Source organism: Triplophysa rosa, linkage group LG9 (assembly GCF_024868665.1).
Source record: "Triplophysa rosa linkage group LG9, Trosa_1v2, whole genome shotgun sequence".
Lineage (NCBI taxonomy): Eukaryota > Metazoa > Chordata > Actinopteri > Cypriniformes > Nemacheilidae > Triplophysa > Triplophysa rosa.
The window spans coordinates 10,592,561-10,604,656 of record NC_079898.1 but is presented as its reverse complement, the minus strand read 5'-3'; the positions used below and the strand labels follow the sequence as shown (position 1 = coordinate 10,604,656).

The 12,096-nt window shown below is 38.0% G+C and overlaps 2 protein-coding genes across 3 annotated transcripts; one reads left to right on the top strand and one right to left on the bottom strand.

Annotated features, from left to right (window-relative positions):
* The first annotated feature begins 384 nt into the window (after window positions 1-384).
* On the top strand, window positions 385-6,880 carry sfxn3 (sideroflexin 3). Its single transcript, XM_057342121.1, has 11 exons — window positions 385-515; window positions 1,194-1,369; window positions 1,816-1,986; window positions 2,515-2,613; window positions 3,130-3,205; window positions 3,514-3,599; window positions 3,725-3,852; window positions 4,058-4,107; window positions 4,190-4,239; window positions 4,330-4,377; window positions 4,467-6,880. Exons 2-11 carry the CDS (start codon window positions 1,206-1,208, stop codon window positions 4,561-4,563), a joined length of 969 nt encoding a protein of 322 aa, XP_057198104.1. The 5' UTR covers window positions 385-515; window positions 1,194-1,205; the 3' UTR covers window positions 4,564-6,880.
* A 118-nt stretch (window positions 6,881-6,998) lies between these two features.
* Window positions 6,999-10,092, bottom strand: selenou1a (selenoprotein U 1a). 2 transcript variants are annotated; one of them, XM_057342120.1, is made up of 6 exons: window positions 10,006-10,092; window positions 8,574-8,753; window positions 8,359-8,450; window positions 8,132-8,272; window positions 7,863-8,027; window positions 6,999-7,775 (listed from the first exon to the last, which is right to left on the bottom strand). In XM_057342120.1, exons 2-6 carry the CDS (start codon window positions 8,716-8,718, stop codon window positions 7,680-7,682), a joined length of 639 nt encoding a protein of 212 aa, XP_057198103.1. In that variant the 5' UTR covers window positions 8,719-8,753; window positions 10,006-10,092; the 3' UTR covers window positions 6,999-7,679. The 2 variants fall into 2 exon arrangements, with proteins under 2 accessions (XP_057198103.1, XP_057198102.1); XM_057342119.1 differs by lacking the exon at window positions 10,006-10,092 and adding an exon at window positions 8,906-9,281.
* Between the last annotated feature and the right edge of the window lie 2,004 nt (window positions 10,093-12,096).

Genomic DNA, 12,096 nt, shown 5'->3' with positions numbered 1-12,096 from the left:
GCTTAAAAGTGAATATGAACTTGTTTTCTTTACAGTATTTGAGGTCTGAAACAAACACAGAGGATCTTTTCTGTTATTTTGACTTGTTTCTCCTGTTTTTATTTCTGCAAATAGAAACGATATTTTTATTTGAAAATGGGGGAAAATAATTATTGTTGTATGTTCACAGAATGACACAAAAATAATCATTTTACTGTTCAGGTGATCAATGCAAGTAGAACCAATCATAATGTAGCTCTCTTCCACGCCCGTCTTTGGAGCCATCCACCAATCACAGCGCAGCTCTCTTCCACGCCCCGTCTCTCGAGCCAACCGCAGATCTTCACTTTGCAAACACCGCCTCTTCACACAAAACGCGCAAGTTCACCACTTCAAGCATCTCGCGAACTTTTCATGCTTGTTAGACCGGAAGTGCGAGCAGTACGCTGTCATCTCTCATAGAGGGAAGCACTGAGGTCATCTGTTTGAAGGTGTTTTAAGGTGTACCTGGACGTTACCCGTGGTCGTGTAGGCAGGTATGTGCCGTGGCTCTTCGAACAAATAATAATGCTTCTCTCGGTTTACGGTTGTGCGTTTATGAAACTGAAAGTATACTGTAACTAGCTAACGTTAGCTTAGCCGGTTGTGGAGAAAAGGGAATTATTGTCATTGCATGGTTTACTTTGGGCATGGAAATAGCACACATCTCTACTCACAACTCTCAACTGGTGAATTAAATGAAACTGCATTCTGTATAAATTGTCCTTGTCAGTTTCCATCATACCAGCAAAGCAGCTAGCGCTAACTATTACTAACGTTACAGAAGCTGCAGACGCGAGTGTTTCCATTTTCAAACAAGATAAACATGGTGCTTTCAGAAGATGTTTTAACAATTATTTAAGATGTTTAAGCTCCGATGTAAAACTCGTTCATGCCCGTTTGGCATGTCTCACTGCATATCTTTCATATTTATCTGTAAGGTTAACAGACGTGTATAGCACAGATAACGTTAACTTGGTCATTTTGATTCCAGTACTGACAATTTGGGTGTTGTTCATTCATTTGGGGCTTTTTGTGAAGCTTTTGTTGTGTGCACCTGCATTGTTAAACGCTATAACGTTACTTTCGTTCTTGATAGCAATGATCGCGATGTTTCTGGGGGTTTTAGGTAAAAGATGACCTTGTAAGAGAACATTTGTTTGTGTTTTTTACAGAAGTCAAATAGGATGTCTGGAGATTTACCTCTGAATATCAATATTAAAGAGCCACGATGGGACCAGAGCACATTTATGGGCCGGGCTCAGCATTTCTTCATGGTGACGGACCCAAGAAACGTGCTTCTTTCCAGTGAGGTTTTAGAAGATGCCAGAGTTACTGTGGAGAACTACAGGTCTGAAAGCTTTAACCACAAAGGTTTCTGAAGAAGGATTTCTATTGTTCTTGCAGTTACAATTATTGATGCTACAATTATTGATGCTCAAAACCTGTCCATTATGTTAAAATAGAAGCTGTACCCATATTATAGACTTTTTTTATAGGAAACCGTATACAATAAATGTTATTTTTCTTATTAAATCGCCTCCTAAAATAGCACGGGTGTGTTGTTTGAAACTAAGCAGTGCCGAGTTTATGTATATACAGGAGATAGTAGTAAGGCTGATATTCATTGATTTAAAAAAAAAAGGAACCGTGATGAAAGATAAATAAAAAATGTTTGTCAGTTTATTTTAAGAAGGGCAGTCCAAATAACTGCTCATTTGTTATTAAATAAACAACTTAATTATTAAAGTTATTAAAACAGGAGACTTGCTTATAAAGCTTTGGTTCTCTTCACAGGCTGGGAGTCGTGAAGGCTGGGCTAACAGAGGATCAACTATGGAGGGCCAAATACATCTACGACTCAGCTTTCCACCCAGACACGGGGGAGAAAATGCTGCTAGTTGGACGCATGTCTGCACAAGTGCCCATGAACATGACAATTACGGGTTGCATGCTTACATTTTACAGGTACGAGCACTGTAGTACTGGATCATCTGCTTTTCTGGACACCAAACATGCAGAAAGTGTGCTAAAGTGTAAAAACCGTTACGCATTGGAGCCTGAAAAAGAAGGAAATCTTTCACCATCCCCGCCCAGTTGGTGGAATACTTTACAAATGAGTCATCATGGAAAAGGCAGTACTCCTAGCATAAGCCTGTGTTTGGTGGATGGGTTTAGGCCTTTGTACTCTCTATGCTGATTATATTTTAAGTGGATTTTGGTAGCATCTTTGCTTTTAAAACAGGATTCTTTAGGCTTTAAACAAAGTAGTTTTCAGTTTTTCAAGATCAGTGAGTCATTTATGAATGAGTCATTTTGACAGACCGACATCTGATTCAAATTACAAGGTTTTGCTGGGATGACTCCTCGTGACTTGCTTTGCTTACATAAGAGTTTTTAATCACGTGTCTCTAACTTAACTATTTGAATCCTTTACTGGGAAAAAAGCATAATTGCTTATGCTTCTTTCATTCTATTTCTGTTTCCTTTTTTCAGGACCACCCCAGCAGTGGTGTTTTGGCAGTGGGTTAACCAGTCTTTCAACGCCATAGTCAACTACACTAACCGCAGTGGAGACGCACCGCTCACCGTGAAGTATGAAGGCTAAGATCACTTCTAGATACAATCTAGCGACAGGTTTCTATATGGAGGCCACATGGCAGCCCACTTCTCGATGGTGTGATGATGTGTTCCGACAACACCTGTTGGTATATTGCACCATTGAGCTTCCTGACAGCTGTCGCATGAGCCACATTGCAATGATGATAAACGTGGTGGAATCTGTTCCACTGCTGCTCCTCATGAAGAAGTGTCAGTGTTTTAGATCGTGCCGGTTTATCGGTTTACTTCTGCTCATGTGCTTGTTTATAGTTTTATCATCCAATAATCTCATTGCTCGTGTCGTTCCTATTGTATTCTTTGCTGTTCCGCCTTTCCTGAATAGCTTGAAAGTGTATCACACATGCTTAAAAGATGAACCCACATGATGCACTATTCAGCATCGTTGATGCACTTTTCAGGAGCTTGTGTCTTGGAAAATGTTAGTTTGGTAGCTTCTTGCGAAATGTTGTTGGTACTGATTTTCTGGTATATGTGTGTTTATGTTTGCAGTCAACTTGGAGCAGCTTACGTCAGTGCTACTACAGGAGCTGTAGTAACAGCCCTTGGCCTAAAATCTATGACCAAGGTGTGTTCCTTACCTAACTAGCACAATACTATTAATCGCGCCATATAATTATAAACCATGCCAAATAATTTATTTTTATTTTCTGGTTCTTGAAATTTGGTTGACGATTATTGAAATCTGTTTTAGCCTGCAGAAATGTAGCCTCTAGCTAGCACGGTTTCATCATTGGGCAATTGTACTCCTGAAACTTTATTATAGAAAGGATCTTTGACTGTGCTATTTTTACTTGTTCAGGACGAGTTTCTCAGTTTTTAGGTGCGGCAGTAGTGACGTGGTTATTTTATCTAAGATGTCTTATCTCTCCCCAGCACTTGCCAGCTATTATCGGCCGTTTTGTTCCATTCGCTGCAGTGGCAGCAGCAAACTGTATCAACATACCCTTCATGAGACAAAGGTGCGTTTAAAAACAATGTTCAAGGTCAGTTGAGGATTTTAATCATTAGGCTTCATTAGTAATACTTTAACTTCAGTAGATCTGATTCATTCTTTCTTTAAAATGAGTTCTCTTCTGAATAACAGAGAGCTGAAATATGGTATTCCTGTCACTGATGCTGAGGGAAAACGCCTCGGAGAATCAGCTAAAGCTGCCAAGCAAGCCATCGTACAGGTGGTGGTGTCTCGTATCGGCATGGCTATCCCAGCCATGGGTAAGACCAGTGCATGGATCAACCAGTATTTGTTTTTCTCTATTTAGCATGTTTAAAATGTATAGGTTTTATAAATATAGGAGTCTGTATTTAGCAAAATGTTCATAGTGTATTCATAACGTTCAGTCAGAAAGAGAGTATTATGATATGAAATGAAGTGTTTGAGAGAGTTTTCTTTTTTTTACGCATTTGTTTTTTCGTACAGCTATTCCTCCAGTAATCATGAATGCCTTAGAGAAGAAAGCCTTCATGAAAGTAAGGACTACAAACACACATACTATTAGAGTTATGGATGTGTGTTTAAACTGTGCATCATAAATCTCTTTCTGTCTCTCAGCGGTTCCCAGTTCTCAACGCCCCAGTACAAGTTGGGCTTGTTGGATTCTGGTGAGTTCTTTAGGCAGTGATTTTTGTTGTTGGTTGAAGCAACTTTATTACAGTTAATGAATTCATAATTTTGAATACCTGTCCCCACAGTCTTGTGTTTGCCACTCCGCTGTGCTGTGCTCTGTTCCCACAGAAGAGGTGAGAGCTTACATATAATAGACCTTGTCTCCTGCTTTGATTGACATGATGAGTGTGGTAATGCATTGCTCTGTTTTGTCCCTACGAAGTTCTATGAAGGTGAGCAGTCTGGAGCCTGAGCTGCAAGAGAGGATACGACAGAGCAATCCTAACATCACCACTGTTTATTTTAACAAGGGTCTGTAGAGCCCTGTAGGTGTCAGCCCATACTGATGTACTCCACTGCGAGGTTAGTGGGCACAATCTGAAGAGTAGAACATTTATTTTTGTTTTGCTGTTCTAAATTATATATATATTTTTGAATTTTACCCATGTTATTGTACAATCCTAAACCGCATATCTATATAGAATGAAGGCCAGAATTTGCTGCTGTGTTTAGTTATTTTAGTTGAAGAAGCTTGAATGTTAACCGCTGCATTGATGCTTAGGCGCTATCACAGGTTTTTCACGTTTAATTTTTCCAGTTAATAAACTGCTTCGGGTCATGCAGTAACTTTGCACTCCATTTATCCTTCATTACTTGTATTTATTCTAGCTTGCATATTCTGTGTAAGATGCTTTTTGTGATCTTTGACTCAAAATCCTCTGAGGTTTCTAAGTTAGTAGCTCACTAACATGATGACAGTGGAAATTAATTTTGCATTTAAGCCTGCTTTTGTCAGAATAAAACTCATCCACCTTACATCCTTCAGTATGTGCCACTTAAGTGCACTTACACTGTAGATGCAGTGTGCTTGACTTTCATCGTAAACACTCAAACTATTGGGCAACTTTTACTGATATACATTTGTACTTCCTAAAAGCTATACAGTACTGTACTTGATCATGGTTTCTGTCTATATACCCTTATAGGCCTGTGTGTTTTGAAGTTGTTGCAGATGTTTCTGAGATGTAACTGATGTTTGGTCATGTAGACATTGTTGTTTGTGTATCGTTATTGAAGAATGGTTTAGTGGTCAGAATAATGTTTATTGGTTAGTGTGATCACTTTGTGATTGTATGAATAATTTTCATATCTAATCTAATGGATCAGAGTATGCCTGGTAAAAAAAAAGAGGCACTAAAAATCTTAATCAATAATAGCAAGCTACAGTATATGAATAGAGAGCATTGCTACTATGTTTGATGATGCGGTACAGGAATCAGATTTATTTATCATCAGGGAGTCTGTAAACTGTTACACCAATATTGCATTGGATGATGTCAGCCTGTACCATATATTTTTTTAAACGTATTTGGCTCAATAACGTACCCTATATTCTTTTTGTTAACCTGAGCTCAAATGATCAAACTTTCTCCTGACATATTGTGGTAATGTTACAATGTGTAGTTTTTGTTGTTTGGTTTTGTGATTTGTATATGTGGTTGATGGTAACAAACCTTTAGTGTTGCTTTCCCTGCAGCTTTCATGCTTTTCATGAGTTGCTATTCTCCTCATGTACTCTGGGAGGCACTTGAGATCTGTTACTATTTTGCCATGAACACTCCATGTAGGCAAACATTATTAGGCCTAACATCTGTAAGCACATTGTATGTTACTCTTACTCATTAAGCATAAGCACACAGAAGATTAAAACTTGTGCACATATTCCCTGTTACACTGATGATCTTGTGCAACAAAAATGTTTCTAGAATTAATGTATAGAAATGTTGACTATATTATGCAAATATGACAATTAGATTGTTGTTTATATGAAACTGTTTTGTCTTTTCTTTGGGTGCCCTGTTAAAATTGAAATCCCTCAGACCAGTTCAACCACATGCGGTCAAGTCTCATTCATCACTGAATAACCCACAATCTAGTTCACTTCACTTGGCCATGCACCACCAACTATACAGTACTGCTTTACAGTAATATTTATTATGAAATACCAAGAGGTCCTGAACTTTTCAGTATGAGACTAGCAAAAACACACTGACCCAGCTTACTTTTGGGAGCATCTTATTATTACCAGTATCAAATCCTCTTGTTTTGTGATGAGTGCTGCTTCAGGTTGATGTTTTATGATCGTAAACTGCACTAGTCCCCCCGAAAGATCTTTTAGTAGAAAATCTACACTGGTCAGTAATGTATACGTTTTTATGCACGATTGTGATTTTATGATCTTGTCTATCAGGAATGATCAAGAAAATTTGTTCGTACTTGGATCCAAATGTATTTCAAAATTGAATTTAATATTGTAACACCAAATGCCCTTTTACAAAAATTAGACCTTACCAAAGAATAGTGCTTTGATGTTTTAATGCAAAGTTGCTTGACACTTACAGCACCTATTTATTAATAGATCGCCTGTTGCCTATAAGGAGCATAGAAATGCAAATGCAATATATGTATAGTGAGGTAACAAATATTATTGTACCAGAAAGACCCACTTTAGCACAATTGTTATGGTTATTATTGGTGCTCACTGCATGTTTTAGTTTCTACAGCATTTGCTATTATTTTGTTATATCTTCATGTGTATTTGTCTAAAACAATGTAATAAAGAAACAAAGAATCGTCTGGGCCTGTATTTTCTCATTTTTGTCATATTTTCTGTTTAGTACAGAGATAACACATGGAGCCATGAACACAATGATTTACTTATACCAAATGCAAACTACATTGTTTTACCTTAACCACCAATTTACTATCATTTATCAAAACAATGGGTGATTTAGCCTAATTAAAACCTCTCTACACACAGTAAAATAGATATAATATAGGAAACGCAGATATAAAATTGAGATTCCACACATTGACGACGAATTAATAAGTGTAAAGTTAAAACATTAATGAAGACAAATTTTCCAGTGTAGTAGCATGTTTATTGCTTATTGTAAACTCCACCTGTCTTGAAACCTTTGGCTGCTCACTGACCAAATACCAGCAGGTATTAGAGTATGTGCTGGCCTCAAATCTGCTCTCTCTTCTAAGAGTTGTGAGTCAGACTATCATTAATACACATACCACCATTAAACCACCAGTACAGCAGCGGGCAGCTAAAGAAATCCAGTGAGGTGCACAACAACCATGCAATGATTCATGATAAACTACTTCTAAAGTGCAACAATATTAAATTTCATAATATAATCCTTGATTGTGCATCCTAAACCTCCTGTAAACAAGGCCACATGACATCTGTGGTGTTGTCAATTAGTTCTAGTGTTACAATCAGTGCCATGAATCCTATATAAACTGAGCGTTTCTCTATTCACAGCATGAAGAGGAGAAATGAGGTTCACAAGTTGTGATTCAAGAATATGGGAGGACTCTCCTTCAGCTCTATTCTGATCCAACTTGACAGATCACTTTAGACAATCTACTTTTCTACCACAATTTTCTTAACAGCTTCCAAAACAGACTCATTGCTGACTCTATCTCCAAACTCCTTTTCTCTGTGTTCTAGAAGAACCCCCTGAAAACTGCAAACAAAAAATCTCTTAGATTGCAATGGTATACAGTATGCAATGAGCTAATGGATGACCTAGATCTAAAACATCACCTGTTTGCCAGACCCGATGACAAACACTCCTCCCAGGATGAAGCCTTCTCCATTTAAGTTGCCCTGATAACCTGACTTCCAGGCCCTTATAAAGTTTTTCCAAACCCCTAAGCGGATGAAACCAAGCCCACCCATCTTCCTCTGCTGTGGCCCATAGAAAGCTTGCTGTGGACAAATACACATAAGATATTACACACCAAAATACGTGCTATTTAGTAATACTTTCAGGAATCAGAAATGCTCCGTTTTAATACTGTCAGTCTACCAACCGTTTCATCCAGGAAAATCTCCCCAGCAAAGTTAGGCTTGAAGTCCTGAATCTCTGAACCTATTTTCTCCTTAACAACAGCATACAGAGGGACCCCGAGCTCATCCAGCCGAGGCTTCAGAGAGGACAGCTCAGAGGCTTCCTGGAGATACACGACCGCTTCATCACTGTCCACAGTGGACCAGAGGATTTGACTAAATTGTATTACGAGGAATGTGATCAGATTACCTCTCTGCACAAAAATCATCCAGGTCGCCGCACAGCCATGATCACTGCGCCCGATTTCTCCCAGAGACTCCTAGCTTTAAAAATCTTCTCATCTGAATGAATACAAATGAAGAACAGTAAATAAACATTTTAACCTGTGATTGCTTCATTTTTGTTCCTGATTGTGACTTAATTCCCTAGATTCACCGTCTCTGGATTTTGGTGATATTTCTTACCGTCATCTATGGTTTTGAGGTCAGCATTCTCCAGGTACTCCAGTGTAGCAGGTGCTGGTTTGGTCAGCAGGTAGTCAGTGTTGGCCAGTATTATGCCGGCGATGGCAGCACCAACAGCGCCAAGGCCTAGTGACCACATGCCCATAGCAAGCGTCTGGCCCTCCAGGACAGACGTCGACACTGCGGTGAGTGAAACAACAACAAATGTTTTTTGTTTTAGTGACTGAAAACAGGTCTTGCTGTTTCAATAGTCTTATTTCAAACTGAACATATCTTCATTATAATAACTCAACTATCCGCTAAAATACATCTTGCTGGAACAAGACCTGTACCTTTTGTCTTCCTAATGGAAGACTGGCTTTTCTGGCTCTCCCTCCATAATTGTCGATTTGTGGAAATAGAACGAAAACACACAAAGTTGACAGAAGTGAAAGGCACTAATGTCTTGAATACTGGCTGGCATGAGACGGTCAGTGGAACACACTTTGTGACTGTCTTATCCCCTCCTGTTTCTAGTCTGCATTGAGACACAGCTGACCTGGAGTTTACAGAGATTCTGTACTTGAAAGCACGATTTACATTAAAAGATATGCTTCTTCTTGGCCACAAATGGGTCAAATGTATAGAGCGTAATAGTATAAAGGCCATTGTAAATATCCAGGGTGAGTTTAGCCACCACCTCAGAGGAACATTCTGGAGAGGAAAGGAAAATAGTGCCCCTCAATGTTTGCTTATTTGTATACAAAAACATTATCACATAACAATTTTTACATAATTGTAAATAAGTATGGTTGATATTATGTATATATTTTACATTTTTTTGCGATTAACAGCAAGTCATATCTCCTACTTCAAGTTCAAACATATAAGTAACGTACTTTAATATAATGTATTGGCGCCTCAAATCCTCAGTTTTCATGTTGCTGAGGTTTTTTCTAAATGTATAGTCAAATTTCATTGTCAGGTCTACTTGAATTTGTGTGCTTTTTTTGTGTAATGCTCACTGTAACGTTACTGTGAATGACAGTATGGGGCATGTTCCAGTGTTTTGTAACTACACCCGAGTCACCACAACTTTGACACAGAGCCACGTTGTGTAACGTAAAGGGTAAGACATCGCTATTCTTTGTTGTAAGGTTACTTATTGTTCACGGATGTATCAACGACCTGTCAAAACGACTAATATAGCACGAAGCTTAATTTTTCGGACCTAACCTATAATGTTAACACTAGTGTACAAATGGCGGGTAGCACGGACATTATTCAATATTTTGCGCCACAGGCCTTTAAGTGCATCGAGCTAGCATGTTTATCTCGCCAGACACACATTTTTAACAATGCAAGATAAAAGCACGGACGACATAAACAGCAATATTGTGTGCATTAAAACTGGTTTCAAAAAACGTTAACACAAGAAATGAATCAAACTCACCACTCGCAGTTCAAGTCTGTTAATGTTGTCAAACCGCTATCGTGGAGTGAGACTGGAGGCGTCCCGATCTCTTAAAGGGACAGGCGACAAAAACATGATAGTCAAAACTGTTGGTCAAATTTCCTAATGCTTATTCTTAGCGTAATACACACATTAAATGGCTTTGTATAATAATCTTACAATTACAACGTGTCTTTTTTCAGCAATGTTTGGCTCCTTCCATTCACAAATGTTTACTCATTCAAATAGGCTACTCTGGCTAGATGTATATTCGTTGGAGAAAGATGTATATTTGTTATAAAACAACAAAAACCTACGGTATTTTTAGCTTTTTTTGCATTTTAATGCAATTTTAAATTAGTTTAATTCAATTTGAAACATTTTAGACACCTTGCAGTTTGCAAGTCACACATCCAGAAAGATTTCCCCAGCAAAGAACTGTGTGTTGATATATTCGTTTATAACCTTTCCAACAGCATAGAGAAGGACCCTGAGTTTATTAAGTTAATTACATTCTTGTAGTATATATGCACCCGATGTCTCAATGATCTGAATACTAATGTACTAAAAAGTACAAAATGATCTGTCCATAGAAATATACTAGTACATTATGAACATTTTTGCTGTGGGATATTACTGCCCTCTACAGACAAATATAGCAGCCTGCATTTTGACCAGCTGGGGTCAGATAGATTCCCTGCAACTCTGACTTTGGATCAAACTGTTTACTTCCAAAGATTTCCTATACACCTATACTGTACACAGCCGTATGCCACATTAATATGATGCTGTTACTCTTTGTACTGATGTTTTGAGCATACGTATAACCATTAGAGTCCTGTGTATAATATACTAATATAACCTGCCACATGATTTATTTGAAAACAAGAAAAACATCATTTGTAAACCAAATTAAATGTGTATATTTGTATGTTTTTATAAGTAGCCTAGGCCTACACTATTAGTCTTTCCACAACAGTGAACTTCCCAGCTCACTGTTAATTTCAAACACATCTTTGCAAATTGTTGTCGTTTTCATGTGTCTTTCGTATAGGTTTATTGAATTGTAAGTGTGTTTGCTTACAAGTGTTACAAACTCGATTATGTAAGGTGATACAGTTCCGTTAGTGGATCTGGACCAGCTCTGTTTTGGTGGTAATGGTTATTTTTAGAGGAGAGGAGCGGAGACCAAGTGTTTCTGGCTGCTGTGGGCTGGAATGTGCTGAGATGAAAGCTCCCCCAACATCCCACCCTATCCTGCAGCTGCTGCACTCCAGCGGACCACTAGATCCTATGGGAAAGCACAGGGAAGCCTCCTTTAAGGATATAATTTCAATTTAATTGAAACAGATGTGGTTGCAGTCTAATGCAGAATTTGATTGATTACAGTAATGATCAAGACTATGGACAAAACATTCCTACAGTACTGTTTATGGAAGGTTCTTATAAAGTTATTAATGTCTGCGTTACATTCTCACAATGTTAAAACGTTATTAGAACAACATTCTTAGAACGTGCTTTTGATGTACTTTGTACTTGAAGAAGGTTCTTGTAATGTTAAAGCAAAATGTTATTAGAACAACATTTTCTTAATGTGATTTCTCACAGCACTTGTTCTCAGAACTTTGGCTAACAATGTGGTTAAAAGTTAAGATTAATGTAGATACCCACACATCAAGAATGCATTGCATCATGAATAAATAATGCAGATGATCTTACTGTTTTCTTTATTTGCTTTTAGTTTTGCTATTGTTTTGCTTGCGACATTAGTAGTGAGTTGATGTGTTTATCTGAATATTTTGTTGATTGTCACCACTGTTGCGATTCATATGCTGTCCACACTGCACACTATAATGGTGGCTTTCAACAAAGTAAAACATCAGGATTTAAACCGCTATTAATTGTCAATAAGAGCTTTTGTAGATATATGACAGAAACAAAGTTAAACGTCAAGTGAAGATGGTAATGGTGTTTGTGGAGTTGGTGTTTGAGAGTCTCTCTTCTGGTGAGATCTTGACAGATTTTATGTGTTCATGTGTTGCAGTTAGTGTTCATCTAAGGTTGTGTGACTGTAAGTCAGTTGTAGTGGTT